The sequence below is a fragment of the Rattus rattus genome, chromosome 4 (genome assembly GCF_011064425.1).
Source record: "Rattus rattus isolate New Zealand chromosome 4, Rrattus_CSIRO_v1, whole genome shotgun sequence".
Classification (NCBI taxonomy): Eukaryota; Metazoa; Chordata; class Mammalia; order Rodentia; family Muridae; genus Rattus; species Rattus rattus.
In genome coordinates, this window is record NC_046157.1 from 16,676,160 (window position 1) to 16,701,417 (window position 25,258).

Here is a 25,258-nt window from a genome sequence, read left to right on the forward strand (position 1 = left end):
GGCATTTCTTTTACCTTGCTGTATAGAAACGTGATTCTCAGCAGAGGTAGTCATACACAGAGAACCAAATGCTGTATCTCACTATGTGAAATGTAAAATATTCTGGCAGTTACTAGAGTTACAAGAGGGAGGGAGAAGAGGAATGGGAGGATGTTGGCAGGAGATAAGGTAGTGTCCATTATAAAAGAGTAAATTCCAGAGTGCTTCTCTGGTGAGTCACAGGTGACAAGACTGAATGTGTACTTGAAATTTGCTAAGAAAATAGTGCTTAAGTTTTTCACCATCAAAAGAATGAGGTGAGAGGTTATTGAGGTGTGTTAAATTAATTAGCATGGTTTATAAATTGTTTTACCTGTACATATCAAAATATGTGTAACAAATTAAAATATAGAGGGGGTGAGTGTGTGCATGTGTGTATAGGCACACATGTGCATTGCACACATGTGCCAGTCCTTGTCTTCCACTTTGTCTGCAGCAGGGTCTCTTGTTTACCATTGCTTCTATCAGGCTAGCTAGTCCTGTGAGCTTTCAAACATCCTCCTGTCTCCACATCACCACAGGAGCACTGCAGGGATTGCAGTTCTGAGGATCCGAGTTATGCATTAAGCGCTTTGTTTACTCACGGAGCCATCTCCTCAGCTTTGTTTTCTGAGACATAGTGTTGTTGTGTATCACAGGCTGACATTGAATTCTCAATACGTCTTTCTGTCTGAGCCTTAAAGTTAAGAAAGCTGAATAACTTACTTAATACCTTTTCTTCAATAGTGACTCTGTGCTCTGTCTTCCAGGGTGTGATTCATTACCATTTAATTCTGTCACATTTAAATGTAACCAATGGAAAGTCTGGTGAGGTAACATATACACTCTGTGAGTTCCAGGCCAGTCTAGGCTACATTCTGAGACTCTGTCTCAAACAAACAGAAAAGTAACCAAAGATCCAACTAGGAAATAAATACACTCACTGGATTGTCTTTGAGGGGCTAGAGAGGTGACTCAGCAGTTAAAAGAACAAGCACTGGCTGCTCTTCTAGAGGACTAGGTTTGATTACCCAGCATGCATGAAGCCTGGGTTCAATCCCTAGGGCCGCAAAGAAAGTAAAAATTAGGTTCTTTTTTTTTAAAGGGAGAAGGAGGAGAAAGGAGACTCCTGTAGTATGCTCCCTGTCTTTCTTATCTCATTCACCTGACATGTCAAGGTAGCCAGCAGATGTGGTGCCCAGGCTCCTACAGCCAGTCACTTCATCCAGCATCAGGTTCATCCACGAGTTGGATTTATACTTCTTCTAATCGAAATACCCCAAAATCACATCTGTCTCTCTTCTGTAGCACAGACATAGAAATACTTTATTCACATTATTAGGGATCGAGCTCCCAGGCGTTGTGCATGCTACACACCCATTCTATCCCTCAACTACTACTTAGGCCCAAGAACAATGTTAAAGTATGGCCAGGATTTGTAATTACGATTGAAGGGGTATAGCTGTCGTTAGCTAGAGCTGTATACTTAGCAAGACCCATCTGTTGTATAAGCATATGTTTGATGGAAAATCTTATTTTAGGAGTGCAGTCTTTGGCATTCTTTCCTGTATTAGAATATCATATGCTTTAATTCAGAAACTCCTCTCTGCCTTCTTAATTCAGTAGGAACCTCACATCTTAAATATCAAAGTTGTAGCTTCTAAAATTTGTCCTTTGGGGCCTTATACCCTACAAAGGCTTTACATGTGCCCTCAACCAGTGAGAAACATGCTGAGTTGGGTGGAAAGAACGAACACAGGAGAATACATCTTGAAGTGTCTATCCGTCCTCCAGTTTATAAATAGTACTACAGAATAGAATATTATGTTTCTACCATAAAATACAGAGGAAGACACAACACATTTGCATTTACATATTTATATGTAAGAGAGTAGTTTTTTTGTTTATACACACATGAAGAAGCTTTCATTAACCAGTCTTTCCTGTGGAAAACAGAGCATAAAATGCAGCCTTCAGCTGCTCTGCTTAGGGCCTGGGTTTCCCCTTGACCAAAAGCTGTGGGTGTGTGATGGGGAGCCTCCCTCCCATTAACTCACTGCCACTTGATGTCACCCATACTCTTCATCATTTTGTGCCCACATACACACACGCAAAATCTTCAAAATCTTCATCTTTACACTGCACTCATTTGAGCCCAGCCAGCACCAATTCCACGTGCACGTTCTCTCTGTTTCTCAAAAGCTTGGCCCTGAGAGGGCTCATCAAATGACCGTCTAGGCTAATGCCCAGCCTTTTCTGCACACTAAAGAAAGGCATGGCATCCCTCCATAGTGTCCTGGTCGGCTCTAGACACAGTTCATAACCACCAGCTTCGGGGAGATTCAGGCACCTTTATTTTTTTCTTGAATATTTTTAAAATTTATATTTTCTTAACTGTCTTTTATCCAGAAATCTAATACCATTAAAAATTACAATTCTCACACTTCTTGATTTTATTTCAGGAGTAGCATTTACAAATACTATTTATTTACTGAATAAGACAATGATTAGAAAAGTCCATTTTTGAATGGTAAATATTTAATTAATTCTAATTTAGTGGTACCCTCAGTAAATACTAGAACAAGTTAACAAATTACTCATACTGTAGACCCCCAAGTATTCTTCTGGAGTAGCAAAGAACATAGGGCTTTAATCTATGAGTATTAAGATTCTGTTGGGCTGGAGAGATGGCTCAGTGGTCAAGAGCACTGACTGCTCTTCCAGAGGTCCTGAGTTCAATTGCCAGCAGCCACATGGTGGCTCACAACCATCTGTAATGGGATCCAATGCCTTCTTCTGGTGTGTCTGAAGACAGCTACAGTGTACTTATATATAATAAATAAATCTTTAAAAAAAAAAAAAAGATTCTGGGGCTGGAGAGATGGCTCAGTGGTTAAGAGCACCCGACTGCTCTTCCAGAGGTCATGAGTTCAATTCCCAGCAACCACATGGTGGCTCACAACCATCTGTAGGGAGATCCGATGCCCTCTTCTGGTGTGTCTGAGGACAGCTACAGTGTACTTATATATAATAAATAAATAAACCTTTAAAAAAAAAAAGATTCTGTTGTATCCACAATAAAACATTCGCTATATAGTTTTAATAGGCTGTTCTGGTAGGTTTTTCTGCAGTATGCTGTCATACTTAAAAGCTGAAAATTAAAGATTTATAAAAAATTTAATTTATATGAAACCAAATCTGCAGGATTCTGATTGATGTCACTGTGTCTAGAGTTGGGGGGTTTTAATTTGCATGTTTGAATAGGTAGACAATTTAAAAATAAATTAAAATAATAATAAAAATAGTTTATTGTTTATTGTTTCTTTGAGAAACAGGACTGTAGCTCAACCTAGGTAGAACTCACTCTGTCATACAGACTGACCTCAAGCTCACAATGATCCTCCTGCCTCGGCTTCTTGCATCTAGGGATTATGAGCATGGGCCTCCATGCTCAGTATGTAGATACAAGAAGATTCAGAGTCTTTCTGATACCTGTAAACTTGTTCCCAAAGTTACCTTTCACCCTCAAAGACTAAGGAAGGTTACCTGTGGTCTCCCTTCCAAAATACTTTTCAACTCTGACTTGTAGACTATTACATCTTTATACATAGATTATTGGCATTAACTTAATTTTTTTTCCACATAGTTCTATGTTTCAGAGCTACAGAACAGTGCAGAATTTTTCAGGATAATACAATATACATCCTAGTTGTTGACTTTGCTACATTTACTTTCTTCCTCAAGCTTTATTTTCATCATTTGTGTTCTATGCTAAGGTAGTATTTAAAAACAAAAGAAAGGAAGTAAGGAGAAGAAAGAAAGAAAAGAGAGAAAGAAAGAACGAACCCTGGAAACTGACTAAAGTCAGAAATGATGTCTGTTTTTAGTATAATTATGAAACTGAGTGCATGTCAGTGTGTACTTGTATGCTGTGGTTTGGTACGTCTTAAGAGGTTTCTTACTTCACAGTAAAGGGTCATATCATTTATCTGCAAGTTTAAGGAATTTTAGAATAAGTGGTGTCAAGCAAGGCTCTTAATTGTATTGGACTTTACTAAGGACTGGTGAGATGGTTTGGTCTGTAAAGTGTCATACAAGTGTCACACCCACATAAAGATGTCAGGTTCAGGACAGTGCATACCAGGAATTCCAGCACTGGGGGAAGCAGAGACAGGAAGCTCTCTGGAGTGTGCTTGTCCAAACTGGAAACTGTAGATGCAGTGGAAAGCCCTGCCTCACAAACGTAGGACAGGGGCTGAAGAGATGGCTCAATAGTTAAGCGTGTGTTGCCTCTTACAGAGGGTCAAGTTTGGGTCCCAACATCTACGTCATGTATGCTTGTGACTTTAGTTCCCAGAGGAGCCAACTTTTCTATCCTTCCTGGGTACCTACACACTTGTTCATTTTTAAACACAGGCAGGGAGGCAGGCATGAATGCATATGTACATACGTACATACATACATACATACATACATGCATACATACATGCATACATACATACAATTAAATGTATTTTTCTAATGATAGGTAACAAATAAGGAAGACACCTAACATTGTCCTTTCTATACATGTACACACAAAAATCTTTAAGAGAAAAATATTGTAACTAGGAATAGTAATGTAGACCTATAAATTCCAGCCAGCTACTCCGAAGACTAAGGTAAGGTTTTGAATCAAAGTTTTCACATTAGTCTTAGACACATAGTAAAACTCCAAATTAAAAACAAAAGAAAAAAATTCTAGAAATCAGGACTCGATGCTAAAAAATATGTCTCTCATATATATATATATATGGCTTAGAGTTCAGTCTCCAGTAACAAAGACAATAACCTTCTGTACTTTGACAGAGTTGAGAAGAAAGAACGAGCCCGATTAAAAACAGTCAAATTCAATTCTAAAACAAGAGGAGATAAAGGGGTGAGTATACAAAATCTCTTACATTTCCATAATTTTTATTTTGGCTCTATTGTTAAAATGAGAAGACTTACATAAGAATTAACTATAAAACAGCTCTTGCCACAGATTAGAATAGTGTCATCACTCATTACAAAGTACCTATTCTGCAGACCTTTCAGATTATGTCATTTGATAGATTCTTAGTAACTTTTGGTCAATGTTATTTTTATAAATGATATGAATTTAGCTTTCAGTGGTGTAACTTGACTGTGTTTGTTGAGTTGATAATGTACACTTACAATCCCAAGCCACAGAGAAGCAGATAGGCAACGGAACAAGCCTGCTTGTAATTGCATGTATTGTGGGGCAGCTAGTTTAATGATTCTTCTATACTACACTTCCATTAACTATTATTATTACCTGCCTGGAGTGGTAGCACATGGCAGTTAGGAGACAGAGGCAGACAGATCTCTGTGAGCTTGAGGCCAGCCTGACTGTATAGTGAATCTCAGGGTATTGGGGTTCCATAGTAAGACCTGTCATTAGAGAGGGTTGGTGGATGTGTGGGGTTGGAGATGTTTTTAACTTAAGTCATAGTGTAAGTTTACAGGTTGTTAAAGGTGAAGCCATGTAGAGAGGTCTTTGTTCTGTATCCCCTTTATAAATTTCTTACTAGAATCCAATTTTTGACATTAAGATCAACATGAAGCTATAAACAGGGAATAAAGAAAGTCAAAAGAAGTTGTATAGATAGTGGGGGAAATGTATCAAACTTCTTAAATATTTAGAGGTTTATTTTTTTCATTTAGTTTAAATCTGTTTGGATGTGTGAAAATACAACATGCTGATAGATCAGAAGGATAGTACAGGTTTCAGGTAGACGACTGTACAATTCCTCATTACCCATAGCCTCCTGCAGTGAAGTGTTCTTAAGTGAGCCTGAAGAAAGAACTTTTACACACGCTGTATTGAAATGGTTTTCATAATGTTTATGTCTTTGGGTTTGTTTTTTTTTTCTTTTTTTTTCAGAGCAGGGGACCGAACCCAGGGCCTTGCGCTTGCTAGGCAAGTGCTCTACCACTGAGCTAAATCCCCAACCCCTCTTTGGGGTTTTTTATCTAAAGCAGATTTTATATGCTTTTCATTATACTTGAAGTAGACATTTATAGTCAGTTACTTCCTATATTACTACCATCCCTGGACATCAGATGTCACCAAGCATCTAGTGCTTAAAGCTTTAGTACTCTAAAGAAATTAAGTCTGGATGAATTTAATATAATTCAATTTTTGAAAATGATAAATTTCTATAAAATTCAGAATCAAAATTACACCTTATAACCTGAAGTAATGTTTAAGTTAGAAATTCTTATTGGAAGAAAAATCCAAAGTAAATACTCAGGATATTAAATAACAGTGTTTTCTGTACTTGTTTTATATGTGTATTTAAAAAGAAGTCAGTATAGCAAACTATAAGTGAATTGTAAAAAAAAAAGGATGCATGTTTTAACTTTCCTTTCATTCTGTGAGAAGTTAACTTAATTAACGACATTTAAGTCTTAGTCTTTGTTTGACTGTAACCGACTTTGTACACAGTCACTGTGTTCTAACACAGCACCAGAAGTCTGCATGGTACTGAGTGGGGTAAAAATACGCTTGCCATTGATACAGAACTGCATTTCTTTCCGTAATACTTTCCCTTCCTCCTTCCCTTTCCTTACATGACGATCTGCAGACTTTTTTTCAATACTGACCTTTAACATTTCAGCTCCTCATTAACATTTTTAGCACTCATTTGACTATTTTCGAAATGCTGCTTTTAGAGATTATATATCTATGTATTTAATACACATAGAATTTGTGGCATTGTATCATTTCTTGTGTTTATTGCACTCTTACAACATGACATTAATGATACTAAAAATTAAAGATAATAATTTTTATTGAAAATACAGAAAAACTAAAGGTTTTTCTAAAAAGCTCTTCAGTTTGTATTTTCCATACACTTTTTTTTTTAACTGTTTGCTTATGCTACTTATATTTGCACTTTTACTAAGTTTTCCACCTGGGTGATATTAAATTAGTATAATTAATACATTTCTAAACTAACACACATCTTTCTATCCTGTATTAGTGTCCTTGAGATATCTCATTTTGGCTAACTGGGAAGATAACAGTAATCAAAGCATTTTAAACTTCATGTTCTTTGGTTGTGCTAGGAAGCTGACCCTGACCACTGTATGTGCAGTAAACAGGGTAGATAAATAACCTTTGTCAAAAATAAATAGAAATCAATTCTATCAAAAAATTGTAAGCTTACGCCAGCGATTCTTATGCAAAAAAGAGAGATTACCTTTTTTCCCAGCTAAAACTTAAATTTTCTCCTTTCTAAAATTTAGACTCAGGCAAGTATTTTTTTTTTTTTCTTTTTTCTATTTTTTGGAGCTGGGGACCGAACCCAGGGCCTTGCGTTTGCTAGGCAAGCGCTCTACCACTGAGCTAAATCCCCAACCCTCAGGCAAGTATTTTTAATCCCATGGTGCACTTGACAGCTTCTAAAGTAGCTGCCGACCCAGGCTTTGTGCATCCCTGCCCCTCTGCAGCACAGTCCTGCCCCTGCTTCAGAGTTCTCTCTTCTGCTTCCTCCAGACCTTCATGTTCTGAGATAATCTGTTTGGTTTATGAATTTACTCATCAAACTTCACTTATAATAATTCCCTAAGTGTTCACACCGCATGGTTTATAAACAAGGACATACAGTACAGACTGGTGTTCGTGTGCTTCCCGTGACACACAGTAATGCCCACTTCCCTGAGAAAAGTACATTTCAAGACTGTAGTGGGTTCCTGAAGCCATGGCTGGGACAAAACCCATACATGCTGCATTTCTCCTATAGATGCATGTCTGTGACAAATATAATTTATAAATTAGCACATGCAATTAATAGTAACAGTGATTATAAGAATAGAATAGAATAGCCATTATTGCTACCCTTGTGCTTTGGTTCATTGAATAAAATGATGTTTGCTTAAACATAAACGCATGGATACCAAGACAGTCAGTCTGATAACAAAGATGGCTACCCAGTCACTCCTGAGTCAGTAGGGTGTACAAAGTAGATGCACTGGGCAGAAAGACAATTCACATCCTGGGTAGGTTGGAGCCAGTGTAGCATAAGATTTCATCATGATATTCATATCAAGCTTTTAAAAATCATGCAGCTTAAAACTTGGGAATTGTTTGTTTCTGAGATAGTTCACTCTATTTCCAAGCCAGACTGACCAGCAGGAACTGAAGCCCTGAGAAGTAAATGGTGGATGGTAAAGGGCTGGTGTAACATCTTCCGGCACAGAGCAACTTGAACGATCAAAGCACAGTTTCTGTCTTTGTGGCTAGTGACTTGGCTTAATGGTGAAGTGCGTGCCATCTCTAGCACTGCCTTCCATATATCCCCACTCCAGATTTTAAGGTCATTTCCGCTCAGAAAGCCCAGAACAAAAGAATTGCGCAGGGGCTCTTCCTCTGCAGTAAATGTCATTGTCCTTTGTGCCTCACGAGCTCCAGTCAGTGACCGCACAAATGTCTTCCCATGTGTATGTCACAGAGTTCAGCACTTACCTTTTTCTCTTGAAAAAAAAAAAAGAAACGCTTGTAATTAGGAACGTCCTCATAATTATTTAGATTGGCTTTGTTAAGATTAGCTAATGTGTTAATTCATTGTAGTCACAAAGAAAGGCATAAAAGACAGTGTATAATTAGGACAAAGTAAAGTCAAGATTGCTGCTTGATATACGTAAAAGATAATGGAGCAGCAGTGTAACGTTAAAAATAGGGTGGTATCACCTATCTAGTACTCCACCTTGGAAATTTCCTAGAAAAATACAGTCATATAAATAAATATTAGCTTGGTTTATACTATAATAGTAATCTGATTAACCCAACCCTTTTTAACATTTTTGTCAAGTAGCATTTATTCTTTAAGATAAAACTGAATGTGCTCTACAATTTTAATATTTACCATTTGCAAAATAATAGAATTATAAAACCTTATACAAAATTAGAAATTAATTTTTCATGTGAGCAGTATAAAATTCATGCAAACTGCATGCAGTCTGTGGTCCCAGGAGTCAGCTTCCATAGCTGCTAGGCTGGGCCTTTGTGCACACAGAAGTAGACACCCCTTTGTTTTGCCCCTCCTTCTCTTCTTCAGCAGTCATTCAATGACAAGCGTAAAAAGAACCTCTTTTCCCGAAAATTTCCCTTCTACAAGAACAAGGACCAGAGTGAGCAGGAAACAAGTGATGCTGACCGTAAGTATGTGGATTCATTGGTCAACTGATAATAGAATGTAGAGGGACCTACTGCCCTGCAGTTGGCTGTTACCATGGAGACAGTTTCAAGAGCTGCAACAGGTTACTGATTTTCTTCACCAGGGAAATTTAATACACAAAAATTAATTTGCATGCCAGCCTTAACTTTCTGGCACCTAGGATTTCTTGAACCACATATTTATCTTTTTATAACATAAAATAGATTCCTTGAAGTAAGGGTTCATAAAAGCACTTAACATTTACCCATTAAAGAGTATGTCTGAGGAACATGAAGGTGCCTGGTTTGTAGGCATAGTACTGCCAGTTTCTGATACTACTAAGTCATCTGGAATCGCTCCATTTTATCTTTTTTCATCATTAAATATAGATAATGTAAAGTTTACTTGTAAAATATCAAAATGTCCTGAAATTTTGCCTTCCTTTTCTAATTAACCCCTAAGCTCCAGTTTTCATCCTTTTTGTAGATACCATTTATAGTTGGTAGTTCATTCTCAACTTTGAAAAGTCTACAGCCGTGCTTTGTAGGCTGTGTGTACCTGTAATGGTCTTGGAACTGTCTCTTGCTGTAGCACCAATTCTGTGCATCACTGACAACTATTTTCTTTGATTATCTTTTTATTGCTTGCTCTCTGGGGACTACTTTCTACAGGAGATCCCTGACGACATGGGATCAAAAGGCCTGAGTAAGTGATCAAAATACTCCCAAGTTATTTTTAGCCTCCTACCTATTCAGGGACATTTTGAGGTTCACAGCAGTGCCTTGCTGGCATGAGGAGGTGTGTGCTTTAGATGGCTTTCAGGCTTTCCATGTTAGAACAAGCTTGGGACGTTTACTTCTGTGACACCAGTTTGGTTTTCTCATGTTCCGCTTTTACCATTCCACTTGAGAACCCAGTTATGTTTTGAATTTCATAATTTTTCTGGTAGTTACTTTTGCTAGACAGTTTTTAAGTATAGACTTTCTAGTATAAATTTCTTTTAAGTACAAATTTTTAAGTTTTTTTAGTAATATCACCTGTCCATCTTAATATAATATAGATATGTACAGCTCTGGAGTTTTGTGTCTCCCTTTTAAAAACAAGTTTAAATCACTAAAGTTAACTGATTAAGTGTCCCTCAGCCAAGAGGTTATTGATTTGGATTTGTTGTTCCTGTTTTTGCTGTTCTCAACTTTCAACTGATAGCGTCGTATAAAGATTAGTGGATTCTGATACATAGACAGACTCTTAATAACTGAGAAAGAGCTGAGCATGGTGGCAGGCGCCGTGACCCCATCCCTGACAGGATGAGTACGAGGCCAGCCTGATTTGCTCTGACATGCTGTTTTGAATTTGAATATTTTCTAATTGCTTAAGTTTGAAAAGTCATCAAAAATTACTAAGTTAATTTAGGTGATCTCTACTCGTAGAAATAAACATTCAGGCTAAATTTTTTTGTTAAATGTTTATTTCATTTAACTTATTAAGCATTTTGAAAACTTTCTTGTAGTTTCATTGATAATTAGCTACTTAACCTTCCAAGAATTATATCATTAAATAATAAACATTATATTACATTTTTTAGGTAGACACTTTTACTTTGATCTAAACACCATAGGCTGCAGTAAGCTGAAGAGAGTGGCCTTGGTGTAACGTACCTCCACCAGGCAGGCTGTGCTCGCTCTGCTCCGGGCAGGCTGTGCTCGTTCATGTTTGTGTTTTGTTAGTGGGGTGGGGTGGGTAGGGAGATGGGAATGATCTGAGAGACCTTGAAGTAGGGGGAAAACATGATCAAAATATATTGTATGCAATTTTTTAATTAAAAATACAATTGGTAGTAACCACAGATTCCTATCACTAGCAGTACCTTCTTTTTAGTGTTTTACATTTTGGAAAAATTAATGAAAACCTTCAGTAGCTAGAAAATAGCCACAGATTACCAGGGCTCTGGGGTTTGTCTTGAGGTTGATATGTTTTAGAGGTTATGAGTCAACTTGGAATCTTTGAATCTCATTGACACTGCTGTATGTAATTATGGATCCCATTTTTACAGGTATATATGACTATACCTTGCCCTGTGTCTCTAGTTGGAAATGAAAACTTCCTTAAGGAAAATTTATGAAAAATAACAGATTATCAGGCAGTGTCACTTGGGTAAAGATTTAATTTTTTACCCAGTATAACTCATTGAATTATGAGTACCTGCTTCATTTCACAGGACAGAAATTGAAAGAATTTATTAACTTGGCAACCTAAAGGTCAAGGTTTTATTCAGAAAATATTGAAGAAGCAGAAAAATACCAGTAGAATTCTAAAACTCGGTATGAAGGAGGTTATCACATAAGACAGATACATAAAGCATCGCAGGCTTCTTGTTATGATAGAGGGAATTCTGGAAGAAGGGTACAGCAGGACATTACTGACACTTCCTTAGTGTCTAAGCTGACTCAAAGTCAGACCAAAGGCGATAGAACTCAGTAAGAGGTAGGTGGGTGCTCAGAAGGAAAGTGATAACACAGTTTGAAAACATTTGTTTTCTGTTTTTACAATTGTATAAAGTAACTCAAAAACTTCCTCCATATAGCCACAGAGGTTTCTTGTATCTGCTTACTTTCCTTTTGTTTTAAACACTTATGTAAAGCTCTCAAGTGCCAAAGCCACACTTGTACTTGTGTTACAAATAGTTGCTTGGGATTGGCAATGTAGGATTTGGAGGGAAAAAGAATAAATATGCATACCTATGAACGGAGTGTTTGAGAAGGGAATGTTTGAGAAGATAGGTAAAATGTAGTTACATTTGAAATAATTGTGTTCACCAGGCATCTTAAAAATACAAGAGGTGGGAAAGAGAGGAGAAAGAGGAGGCGGCGATGGGAAAGAGAGAAGATTTAGAGAATACTTGTTCCTAAAGTAAGGGTCAATGTGGGGTCTTAAATTTGCATCCAAGATACCTCACACACAGCCCTAGACCTGGAAGAATATATCTTCATCAAGTACATGTTTCTTATGATCAGTAAGAAACCGGCTGTCTACTAGATAACTGGACAAGGGATAATACAAGTATGCTGCCTTTCTGATACTGACAACAACAACAACAACAACAGAACCCTACGATAGTCAGCTTATAAAGACAATGTTCATTTTTACTCAGCTTAGAAGTTCCATCCGTGATCCCTTGGCCTGTTGTTTGGAAGACTTGTGGTGAGGCAGCATATCATTGTACAATGAGTAGTTCAATGAGATGTTCACCTATTAGTGCCAGAAAGTTCAGTTTTCTGGCCTGGAAAAGGCAAGGGTCCTACTGTACTCTTGAAGATCACACCGTCAGTGACCTAAAGCTGCCCCCTAGGCTGCACTTCTGATGTATCTACTAACTTCTGATTGCACCAAGCTGGAGCCAGGTCCTTAATTCTGAACCTTTAGGAGAAGACACAAGTGCAGCCCTAGCCATTCTCATAAGTAGATACAACAAGCATGTGTGTATACTCAAGAATACTATTTCCACAGTAGTCAGCATATACAAAGTAATGTGTTTTACCTTTTTCTGGAGACACATTCGTGATGGAAGCATTCTGTAGAGTAACTTTTTAATGCGCTGTGAGTACAATGATAAATTAATGCATCTTTTCTCAAAAAAATCTCTCTCTTGACTCATTTAATCCATTTCAAGGAGATTATCCTCAGGATATAATTGGAGATGGAGATAAATTTTATCATTCTTTAGAAGCAAAAGCAAAAAAGGGGGAGATTGAAGCCATTCTGGAGTGTCTTAATTTGGAAATGGTTAGTGAAATATAATTTATCCGTATAGGGCATTTGCAAGTCATAATAAGAACCAGGCATGGTGGCCATGCCTGTAACCTAGCACTGGGAAGACAGAAGAAGCAAGAGCATCCCAAGTCTGAGGAGATCAGCCTGGCCCACACACAAGGCATAGACAATGCTCACAGTACACACAGCAAATAAGGATGAATAACATTTCAGATATGCAAACAAAATGTGCTTGGCACTTTGAAATAATGTTGTTTTGAATACTCTTGTGCCCGTCTTTTGATATTCAGATATATGCCTTTCTTTTGGGGAAATGTATAGGAAGGGGGTGAACTTTGTAGGTCGTGCATATGTATTTGTTGAGCGCTGCAGAATCGTCTCTCCATTTGCATGGTCTCCATATCTATGAATTGAACCAACTGCAGATTGAAAGTATTTAGGGAGAAACTTGAATTTGCAAAGCACTGCAGTAAATGAACAGACATGAAGTAATGACATCTCCTGCAGTGTCTGCATTTCACAGATTCTTGGGCTTTCCAAGACACTTTATTTACCATTACTCACCTCACAACCTCCAGCGGCACACTGAGCTGGCTTTAATTCCCTTCTCACACTCTGAACAATACAGCATAACCATCATTTGCACTATATTGGGTATTATAGAAGCAGAAAATGATCAAAATATATGGGGGCTGCTTCGTGCCTACCTACAGCATTCAGGATCTTAGAGGCTCCATGAGATGGCGTTTAAGGACAGACTTGGCTGCCTGTTACAGGCCAGCCTGCACTCCGTGAGGCTCTATCTAGGAAGGAAAGAACTCGGAGAGCAGGAAATACATGCGAATCCTCCAAGTTCCATGAAGGGACAGTCACATCTCACACTTCAACACACCTCAGCGGAGTCCAGGAACCAGCCTTCCTTGGATATCTAGGGATCATGGCTCTGGCAAATAATTTTCTAGAGTGTCTTTATCCACATGCCTAACCCCAGTAGATGGCTCTGGCTGCTTCGTATCCTTGCCTTCCCTTTGACGTCCGGTTTAAACCCTTTTGAATCTATGTACCAGCTGTCTAGCTTCCTTTGATAATTGTATTCAAGGTTTTGTTTTGTTTTTATTCAGGCAGAGCTGGGGCTTGGACCCAGGCACTTAGTTAAGCAAGCACAGTACCACGGAGCTGTACCCCAGCCCCAGCCCCAAAGTAGAGGAGAGGTACTTTACCTTCCTTTCTTGTAAGCTCAAGCAGTACCAGTGCCTATCCTAGTCTGAGGCCCACCCTACCCTCTGAGTGTAGCAAGGCTTTATTATAGAGAAACCACATACAGAAAATGTGAAGAACACAGAAGTTTGTTACAGTGTACCTTTTGGCAGTTTTAAAGAGCTTGAGGTGAGTAAGTAAAATATAAAATAAAGAATAGTAACATTTTATTCTGTGGTGTGTCAGATATGTTGAATGGTAGGACAGTAAACATAAACCCTGCAGTATTCATTCCCCACTTCATAGTCACCAGCTCAGCAGTAATCACTCCTGTCTCTTACTGCAAAACAGGATAGGTAAAAGGTGATATAAATGAGGACCTATAGAAGTAATGTTGTAAAAACAGTTAAAGCAAACTGAAATGTCTAAATAATAGGTGAATTGGAATTTATAAGTTAAACTGAATAGCATTTGGGAATTTCAAATGATTGTATTGTATTGTATTATACTAACATGACAAAAAATTGGGAGGGGGGCTGAAGAGCTAGCTCAGTGGTTAAGCAGTTGCCCCCACAACTATAAGAAGCATGGTTCGAACCCCAGGACCCATGTAACTGTTGGGTGGGTATGGCAGCCTGCCTGTAATTCCAACCTCTAAAGGCAAAAACAGGGTCCCCAGGGCAAGCAAGAGGGACCAGCAGTGTCAGTGTGCTGTAGGTCTGATCTCACACTGACCTCACACTGAACAGGCAGAAGAGCATCCACTTGGGGCCTCCACATGCATACACAGCCACACACATGTAAAACATGCATATGCACACAGAAAAGTGGAAAAAGGAAAAGATTAATGTAAACTTTACCTGTTTTTACATGTGCTTGTCAATTCTATTTCTAATTTTTAAATATAATTATTTTGTTGAAGTTTCTTAAATTGTAAAAAAAAAAAAAAAAAGTCATTACAAATTCCTCTTTTATTCCCTGGCAGTTTCATACATGTATACATTTTCACCCCATCATCTTCTCTGATCCCACTGAACCCTTTTTTCTTCCCACAAGTCTCTCTTTCATAGTCTTTTGTTTGTTCCCTTTTTACAACCCATTGACTTTATTAGGGTTCCTTGAACATGGGGGGAGAGGGGTCATTTGGTAGGTAACTTGCAATAACTTTCCCTCCCCTAATTCTGTTTTAAAAGTTGTAAGTGCTTTATTTAAAATGTAAACTGTGACTAAAGAGACATCTGCATTCTTAAGACTGGGAAACAGTGCTTTTCTCACAAACATGGGGACCTGATGTTTAAGAGGAAACAAGGAAAAACAAAACAAAAAAGGCCTAATGAGATGAAGTAACCCTAGCCCTTGGGAGTAAAAGTGGGGAACTCATCAGACGTGGCTGGTCTTACCCAGTCAGTGAGCTCCAGGCTTAGTGGAAAACCATTTCAGAAATAAGATGGGGAGCTGGCAGAAGACACTTGCTGCTGACCACTCGCACACGCACGAACATGCACAGTTTTTTTTTTTGTTTTTTTTTTTTAAGAGAATCTCAGGTTTATTTCTCACTCTCATGAGGTCTGTTCTGCCTTCTAACAGAGGTGTCGATTTCCAGAACAGGCGCAACCAACCTTAGCCTCAACACCTTCCTCCCTGAAATGTTGTTGTTCTTCTCTTCTCCCTAACATTAGAAAATTGGGTTTCCCTCTGTCCTTGGAAGTTTTCCTTTTTCCTTTTTTTCTGAATGAAATTTTTTGCTCTTTTATTCAAGGAAGATAATTATTGAGAGATGAGTGAGTGCCTGTTTCTCATGATCAAGTTAGTGAAATTGGGCCACTTTTGACCAGGTTAGGCAGCTTTTTACTAATATTTATTGGGGGAGTTGCTTTGTTATCAAAGGGTAGTTGCTAAGGAATTGTGACCTGTTAGAACGGAGCCTCACTCAGCGTCTCCGGTTCCCTTGTCATGACTTTTTTGAGACAGTTTGTATCTACAGAGATTTGGATGGCCTCTGAAACCTAGGCCTGAGAGGAAAGATGTTCTGGTAAGACCCGACCAGTTTGTAAATCACAAAAGCACCTTTTCCAGCAGGAAGCAAGCAAGCACATTGAAGCCCTTGGATACCAACTCTATTTCTCTTTGGAGATTTTGTGTGTATGTTTGGAATGATACAAGATTACATTGTATCTGTGCCACACTCTACCTGGATTTTTGCTGAGAATTTTGTTCATAAGCTATATTGGAAACAAAAGGCATTTTCTTTTACTACAGGTATTTTCCCATGGCAATTCATGTTAATTTAGTTGAAAAATTAATTTTTTCATAGAAAATCTAAAATGTTTTGTAAAAATTCTGTGGGTATATTTGGTTTATATGTCAACATTTATAATACCATCTTGTTTAATTTTGATAATTTGCTTTTATCAGCTTTTAAGTTCATGACACTGTTTTCTTTTCTTTTCATTTTCCTTCAATTTCAGAGCACGTAACTTCTAATGCCAGCGATAGCGAAAGTAGTTACCGTAAGTGTTTGATGCTACTTGTTCTTTTGTTAAGTATTACGGAGTGGCTTTTTCCTAAATGATACACTCTAAAAGCTAAGACTCAGATTCCTAAAAGTGTTAAACCAGGATGAGGCAGGTAAGATTATAGACATGAAAAGGGTAATCACCAAAGGCTGAGAATCTCTAACCCAAAGCCCAAACAAAGTCTAAGCCACAGTACGATGATGTAAAGGCTTCAAGTCTTGTAACATTTAATATTTCAAATTTTTCAGTTCAGCATTGTTCAGCCAGGTTTGGCGGTGTAGATATTTTTAAATGCATAAAACTCTAAATCTGAAACATTTTTGCTGTAAGCATTTTGGCTAAAGGGTCCTCACATTCCACATACGGAAAGGTTAATTTCAAGGTTTAAATTAAAACAAACTCACTTACCAACTTATTTTTGTATACTATATTTAGTATATGGATTCATGTGTACCTTATAAAAAGTAAATATTTGTTGGGGAATAAACTGTATTTTCCTATTTTCTTTAGTAATTTTGTTTTCTAATATAAACACTAAAAGGATTTTTTTTAGTAACACTAAATCATTATTAGTTTATTTTCTTTTTATTCTATGCAACCATTGCTCAAAAAGCAGTGCTGTTTATTCCCTTGATGCTTAGCGTTATATTCTTGATATTAATTAAACTGTACAGAACAGGGCATGGAAAGAGGGAAGAGCATGTGAATACCAATTGTAGCAACTTAAAAATTAAAACTGTTTTCTTAACTTTTTTTACTGCTGTCTAAAATGAAAGTAATCTTGATTACAGATGAATATGGCTGCTCAAAAGGTTAATAATCCTGTTACAAGTCCCAGATATTTCATGTTGGCAATATATACTTTTAACCCTCATTCATTTGTTGGATATTTTCTCTACATGATAGCTATGTGAAGAAGAGTGGGGGATAATTTCTTTCATTTCAGCATTTTATTTGCTTATAACCAGAATCCACTGTAGATAGTTGGGTGGTGGCCTAGAACACAAAGAGGTCATGAAAGTATATACTGTCTCCTCTCACCGTCTGCATGTTCCTCAGTTGTGGAGTCTCCAGCTGCATGTTTCTGTAGTTTGTAAACCACATTTCTATCAGTAGTTTTGTTTTGTTTTGTTTTGTTTGTTTTGTGAGACACTAAGTGTGTAGCCCTGGCTGTCCTGGAGTTCTCCATTGAGCAGGCTGGACTCAAACTCAGAGATCCACCTGCCTCGGCCTCCTTCCAAGTGCTAGGATTAAAGGCCTGAGCCACCATGATACATTAGTGATTTAAAAAACAAAAACAGACAGACAGGCAAAGACAGCTGTCTGTGCCACTGTTACAGACCCAGCACCAGCAGCTGCTCACTTAGGGATGTGCAGGAACCTTCCCAGACCCACGGTAGTAGAGTTATTACACGCGTGATAAAGATAACCTTTTCTGTAGTACATGTTCAAAGTACAGTTTCAGATCTTTTCATGCGTTCAGATGTAGTTGATGGTTTGTTTTTTCATAATATTTCCAAAGTTCCTTTAACTTAAGACGCTTTAACTTCTGAAGTGCTTTTGTGATCAGAACAAAATTGTAAATAAATACAGGTTTAAATAAATATACTCAATTGGAACAGAAACAGTATCTTCAGCAACCTACTAGGTTTTTCTGATTTTTTATTTTATTTTTTTTAAAGCAGAGTCTCACTACCTGGTCCAGGCCAACCTCAAAATGCCAGTCCTCTTGCCTGAGACTCACGTGCTGGAATGATAAGCAAGCAGCCCCACATCCAGCCATTTATAGTAAAGTTTTTTCAAGCCTAAATGAAGGGGGGATTTGTTGGTTTGGTTTTTTGCCATTGGGAGACAGATTTGTTGTTTGTTTTTTAAAGTACTAGGGATCAAACTCAGGCAGCTTGCTAGTAAGTTAAATCTCCAGCCAAAAGTGAAGATTTTAATGGATTTGGTGATGTATAAATAAGCACATAATAACATTAACTTATGGAAAAATAGTATATTTGTCTTATATTAAATTTACCTTTATGGTTTAATAGTTTCCCCTTGTGTTCTAAGTCTTGCCAGGGATATCTGTGACATAAGTACCTTCTGTGTACTATGTTTATTTCTCAGAAAGTCCTAATGTCTTACACATGAAGAATAGATGAGTCCTAATGTCTTATACATGAGGAATATATGAGTTTGTGGAGCAGGTTGCGTTGGCATTAGCTCTCTTTACAGATTTCTTCCTTGCTTTAACTTTCCAATAGGTGGTCAAGAAGAATATGTTTTTATCGTATGAGCCGGTGAATCAGCAAGAAGGTTTGTGAAGTTTGTTGATATTTTATCACCTTATTAAAAGGTCTATTTCAGGGCCAGTGAGATGGCTCAGTGGATAAGAGTACTTACTGCCAAACCTGATGACCTCAGTTCTGACCCTAGAAATGACATTGTAAAAAGAGAGAACCAACTCCCACAAGTTATCCTCTGACCTACACACACACACACACACACACACACACACACACACACACACACACACACACCATGTCACACACAGGAAAGTTAGTTATTATAAAAAAATTAATGCAAAATAAAAATAAATATGCTTAGTTTGAAAAATTAGACTATTAAATGCAAAAATATTACATCAGAATTATGCTGTTTTTAACTATGTGTGTAGAAAATTTCTATATAAATATTAAACCTGTAGAATATTAGAACCAAGTCATTTTATGTTGGCTGAGTTTTACTGGTATTGTGTCCCAAGCTCCTGTGTCTACCTTTCCATCCCTCCCACCACAGCACTGGTACGACTCTTCCCAGTGATCTCCCTCCTTCAGCATGACCCACTGTGCACTCGCAGGGTAGCTCATTCCAGATCACAGTGGCATCGATCACATCCCTTCCTGTGCCCAGTTTTTGTCTCCTTTGCTCTGCTTTCTTGTTTTTAACTTCAGAAACCATCGATACAATATACTTTGTTTCCTAGTTATAATGAGGTGTTAGCAATCTATTAAAATGTCTAAGATGCTAAGTATAACTTGACTTCCAAGATTTTAATAAGGATTTTTTACAAAGTAGTACTTAGTTGAGAACATGATATAGAGAAAGAATAAAGAAGAGATTCTTCATAACAGTTCAGAATGGTTTTGTTTTCTGCTGAAATACACTGCTTGTAAAGTGTTTATTCTTCTTAATATGTTTACTTTTGTAGTTAATTATACCCGACCAGTCATCATATTAGGACCTATGAAAGACAGAGTAAATGATGACTTAATCTCAGAATTTCCTGACAAATTTGGATCCTGTGTCCCTCGTGAGTAACCCAAAACTACTTAACATTTTCTGTCACTGTGTTTGCTAGAAGTGAATGGAACTGCTTTAAAGATTACAGTTAATTGTTTTATTATTTCTCCTTCCTCAATATTCTCTTTCTTAGATTTAAAAGTATTATGTTAAACCTTTTCAAAGGAATTAAGTAGAAGATGTATTTATCCTGTTTTTAAATATTAAACACTTCCCCAAGTTCTTTTTTATTGAAGATACAACTAGACCAAAGCGTGACTATGAGGTGGATGGACGAGATTACCATTTTGTGACTTCAAGAGAACAGATGGAGAAAGATATCCAGGAGCATAAATTCATTGAAGCTGGCCAGTATAACAACCATCTATACGGAACGAGTGTCCAATCTGTGCGAGCAGTAGCAGAGAAGGTAAGCACCGGAGCCCCCCAAGGTGGAGTTTCTAATAAAGGCTGCTTTTAACTTTATTTGTATTGAGAAGTATAATACAGCTGACATAGCCTTGATAGCTTATTAACACCACTGCTTTGGTTGAGTAAATATTAGGTTTTCGGTGGCTTATAAAGGTTCATCTAATAGCAGCTTGTCAAGTCTGAGAATGGGGTGATTATGGACATTCATAAAGCAGGGGATGGTTTTCCTAAGGCCTTGTCCTGGCTAAGGTCACCATGTCCCTGAGGTAAAGAGAGATCCCAGGAAGATCCTTCGAACGTAAACTTTACTTCACCACTACTCAAAATGGAAGTCTTGTTCCAAATAGATTCTTATATTGGTGCAGATGTCTCTGTTATAGAGAGGTCCGTCCCAGGGGCAGCTCATCAAGACAGGTACCATAAAAGCTCATATACAGGTGCAGGAAGGGCTGCTGGGTGGTTGGTTCAGGTCTGAGCTTCTTGTGGGTAACTGTACAAAACCATTCTGCTGATTCCTGTCCTGACTGGTTTCCAAGTCACAGAACATAACAGACTATGTAATCAATCTTGGCATTAGAAAGTTTCCTATAATGGCAGAAACATAGCAGAAAGTTTCCTTATAATGGCAGGCTAGCCAGGTAACTGTTACCCAGGCCTTAACATTTTACCGAGGTCCCAATAAATACGACTTAAATATCAGACATCCCTGAATTCCCTACAGACATTTTTTTAGAAATTTGTATCATAATTATAAATTCTATGTAAGGGGTTGGGGACTTAGCTCAGTGGTAGAGTGTTTGCCTAGCAAGCGCAAGGCCCTGGGTTCGGTCTCCAGCTCCAAAAAGAAAAGAAAAGAAAAAAAAAATTCTATGTAAAAAATTCTAGAATAGTGTTCTGGTGTCATTTCTGTCACTGTGATAAAATGCCCTGATCAAAGCATCTTAGGACTTTAATTAGCTTATAATTGCAATGATCCTTTAATCAATGGGGATTCAGTGGCAGGAAGTCAAAGCACCTAATGACAGCATGTCCACAGTCGAGACCTTTGCTTTCTGCTGCCTTTCTTTCCTCTCCTATAGTTTAGGGCCCAGTCCATAAGACTGTGCCACCTACATTCAAGTCGGTGCCTCCCATCTCATTTAACAGACGATCCCTCCATACCAGGCCACAGCCAACCTGATTTCCCCAGGTGAGGCTCCTCCTTCAGGTGATTCCACATTTTGGCAATGATGTTTAAAACCATCACAAATAGCTAGACAATTTTGTAAAATAGCAAAGTTGGGGGACTCATACTACTTAATACAACAACAACAACAGTAGTAGTAGTAGTAGTAGTAGTAGTAGTAGTAGTAGTAGTAGTAGTAGTAGTAGTAGTAGTAACATCTCAGTATAAAGAGAGTCCTACAGACCAAAGGGGCTGCACACTGAAGTCCCTGAAACAAGCCTAACTGGGTGTACACATGCAATGTCAGCCATTCAGGGGTAAAACAAAAAGATGCTTGAACCCAGGAAGTCAGGCCAGTACTTTCAACATATCAAGACTCTGTCTCAGTCAAGAAAAGAATGTAATCCTGTAATTTAGACCCCCACACAGTCATATGGAGAAAAGAACAAATTCTGTGAAGGGATAGATAGCATTTGAACATGTGATGCCAGAACAACTAAGTACCTTCAGTTCACACTATTTACAAATCTAACCAAAGAGTAAGTCATAGGTCTAAATTCTAAAACTATAAGCTTCTGAGAAAAGGCATGAGGAGAGCTGGCTGCTCCAGGTCCTGAGTTCAGTTCCAGCACATCTGACAGCTCACATCCGCCTATAACTCCAGTTTCAGGGAATCTGGGGCCTTCTTTTGGTCCCCAAGGGCAGCAAGCACACATATGATACACATACATACATGCTACACACATATATGCAGGCACTTACACATAAAATAAAATAAAAATAAGTAATTTATCAAGAAAAATGGTGACCCTAAATTAGACAAAGATGTTGAATGCACAGTCCACAGAGGAAAAGGATGATTGGAGCTCATCAAGGTAAAACTCTGCGCCCGCAAAACACTGGTCAGAAAGAAACGTGGCAGCAGCTGGTAAACTCCTGCCCTCCACTGAGCTGTTCACCTCTGGGAGTTTCCCAAACACAGACTCCAGTGATAGGAAATGCGTTGTCATTGTGGCCTTAATCAGTGTGAGGCCTTAATCAACTATTCAATGCCAAGATAAAGTGGTTGAAAATCAGAAATACCCATGAATTGTTGTTCCTTACAGTTAATAAATGACAATGGCGTATCTATGAATTGATGTGCAACATGCAGAGGATCTGTGACTTAGTATTTAAAAGGAGGAATAAGAAAACACATTTACTCACTTGTGTATAAACACAGGAAGGACTAATCAGAACCAGTGAAACTAGTTACTAACAGAGGACGAGAAAGGCGGGTCAAAGAGTGTAACATTTAATTGTCAATAAGTTAATAACTGATTAGAAAACACAGTGCTACATAAAAGGTAAGTAGTCCATGACGGCGTGAGCAAGGCCATGGATGACAAGATGGAGGAGAAGCCTTACTTAGTGTACTGTCTGCTGCTGATCAAGGCCAAGGAATGACAGAGTTGAGAAGTCTTTCTTGAAAAATCTCGTGATAATAATTATTTCAGGGAGCTGGAGAGATGGCTCAGTGGTTAAGAGCACCAACTGCTCTTCCAGAGGTCCTGAGTTCAATTCCCAGCAACCACATGGTGGCTCACAACCATCTGTAATGGGATCCGATCCCTTCTTCTGGTGTGTCTGAAGACAGCGACAGTGTACCCACATACTTGAAATAAATAAATAAATCTTTAAAAAATAATAATAATTATTTCAGGCAAGAACATTAAGAGATCATGAAAATTATATCTTAAAATAACACAGTTAATAAATGAGATTTTGTGAGAAACAAGACTATTTACAGTCCAGGAAAGCATCTACCCAGAAAATAGTTAAAAAGGCACAAACAGAAGTTTGCATGTAATCATGTCATTAGAAATGGGAAAAATAAATATCACATACCTTGTTGATAAAATGCTCTAACAACAGGATACCTGTGAGAGGTGTTCCAGACATGTGTAACTTGCCCTCTGATGGGCAAGAGGCAGGCTGAGCCAAATAAGGCATACTTTATGAGCGAATGACCTCTACTCTAAAAGGTTGCCAAGGTCAGGACTAGAGAGAATTGGCTCACAGGATAAAGTGCAGTGCTTTTGGTTAGAATGGGGTCCTGTGTTCCATCCCCAGTACTGGTGTAAAAGCCAGGCAGGCTGGGGTTGAGCAGGGTAGACACAGGCGAGTCCATGTACAGTGATGAGGGGTCAGTGAGCAGGCTTATCCTAAAGTAAATGGGGTTGAGTGGGGTGGGGGAGGGGACATCCTAATCCCAGTACTCTAGGATCTCTTGTGAGTTGAAGGCCATTCTGGTCTACAGAGTTCCTGGACAGCCAAGGCTACACAGAGAAAACCTGTGTCAAAAAACAAGTAAGGTAGGGAGCAAAAACACTGGGCTTTGGCCTCTGCCCTCTGTGTTCACGTGCTCAATATGCAAACACAACACAAAAAAACAGTAAAATGCCAAGACCTAGAATGACAAGGACTGAGTTGCCCAGCTCCTGGCCACTTGGACATTGTCAGTAAATCAGATCATATTCTAGATCGAAACCTCAGCCAGCAACAGCTGACTCAGTACGGAGCATAGGATGACCAGCTAGAATTACACTGATCATCTTTGGGAAATATAGACCAAAGGAATATTATCTCTGCCGTTTAACAGAACTGATCCGTGTGTGTGTGAAGAGTGGGGCCAGCATGTTAATTTTCTGTCACTGTGAAGGAAAACAGGGAACCATTTGCCTTAGCTCCTGGTTTCAGTCCATAGTGGGGAAGCAAAGAGGAGGGAGGAGGGAGTAGAAATGCACAGAAATCCCTTCAGTCACTTCCAGTGAGCCTATCTACTAACTCCGTCCTTAGCCTAACACAGCTAGAGAGATGACTCAGTCCGTCAAGGTCTGGCCACATAAACATGAATACCTGACGTTGGGTCCCTAGCACTACATAAAGCAGAGCGCGTTGATGATGTGCACCTATAATCCCAGCCCTGGGAAGCAAAGACAGGAAGCTCCCCAGAAGTGACTGACAGCTAGTCTGTCCACTAGACGACAAGACTCAGCTGCAGTGAGACCACATCTCAAGAAGTAAGGTGAGCTCAATTAAGGAAAATACGTAATGTTGGCCCCTCGCCTACATCCATGCACACACATACACATAAAAAAATAAAATTATCAACTTTTTTTAATACTGTGAGTACATTATTTTCTTTACTTTTTATGTTTGGAGTCTTTTGCAATATTTTTATTGTAAACATGCCTATTAAATTGAGTATCATTTTTTTAAAGATTTATTCATTTATTATAAGTACACTGTAGCTGTCTTCAGACACACCAGAAAAGGGCATCAGGTCTCATTACAGATGGTTGTGAGCCACCATGTGGTGGGATTTGAACTCAGGACCTCTGGAAGAGCAGTCAGTGCTCTTAACCACTGAGCCATCTCTCCAGCCCTTTTATTTTTTTTTTTTTTTTTTTTATTTTTTAATTTCTTTTTTTTTTTTTTAAATTTATTTATTTATCATATATAAGGAGTACACTGTGGCTGTCTTAGACACACCAGTAGAGGGCCTCCAGATCTCCAGATGGTTTATGGTTTGGGATTTTCAGGATTTTTTTTTTTAGTATAATTTCTTAACATAAACTCTAGTCTTTAAATTGCAAGGTATTTTATGAGACCAGGAACCTGATTTTAAATATTCTAATAAAACT

At 38.3% G+C, this 25,258-nt stretch overlaps 1 protein-coding gene across 1 annotated transcript in view; it reads left to right on the top strand.

Annotated features, from left to right (window-relative positions):
• Positions 1-25,258, top strand: part of Dlg1 (discs large MAGUK scaffold protein 1) — a 188,382-nt gene that overhangs the window by 152,426 nt on the left and 10,698 nt on the right. Inside the window, 7 exon segments of the mRNA XM_032900076.1 lie at positions 4,867-4,936; positions 9,123-9,222; positions 16,658-16,699; positions 18,958-18,977; positions 18,979-19,009; positions 19,905-20,006; positions 20,233-20,405. Of these exon segments, the coding sequence (XP_032755967.1) occupies positions 4,867-4,936; positions 9,123-9,222; positions 16,658-16,699; positions 18,958-18,977; positions 18,979-19,009; positions 19,905-20,006; positions 20,233-20,405 (538 nt within the window).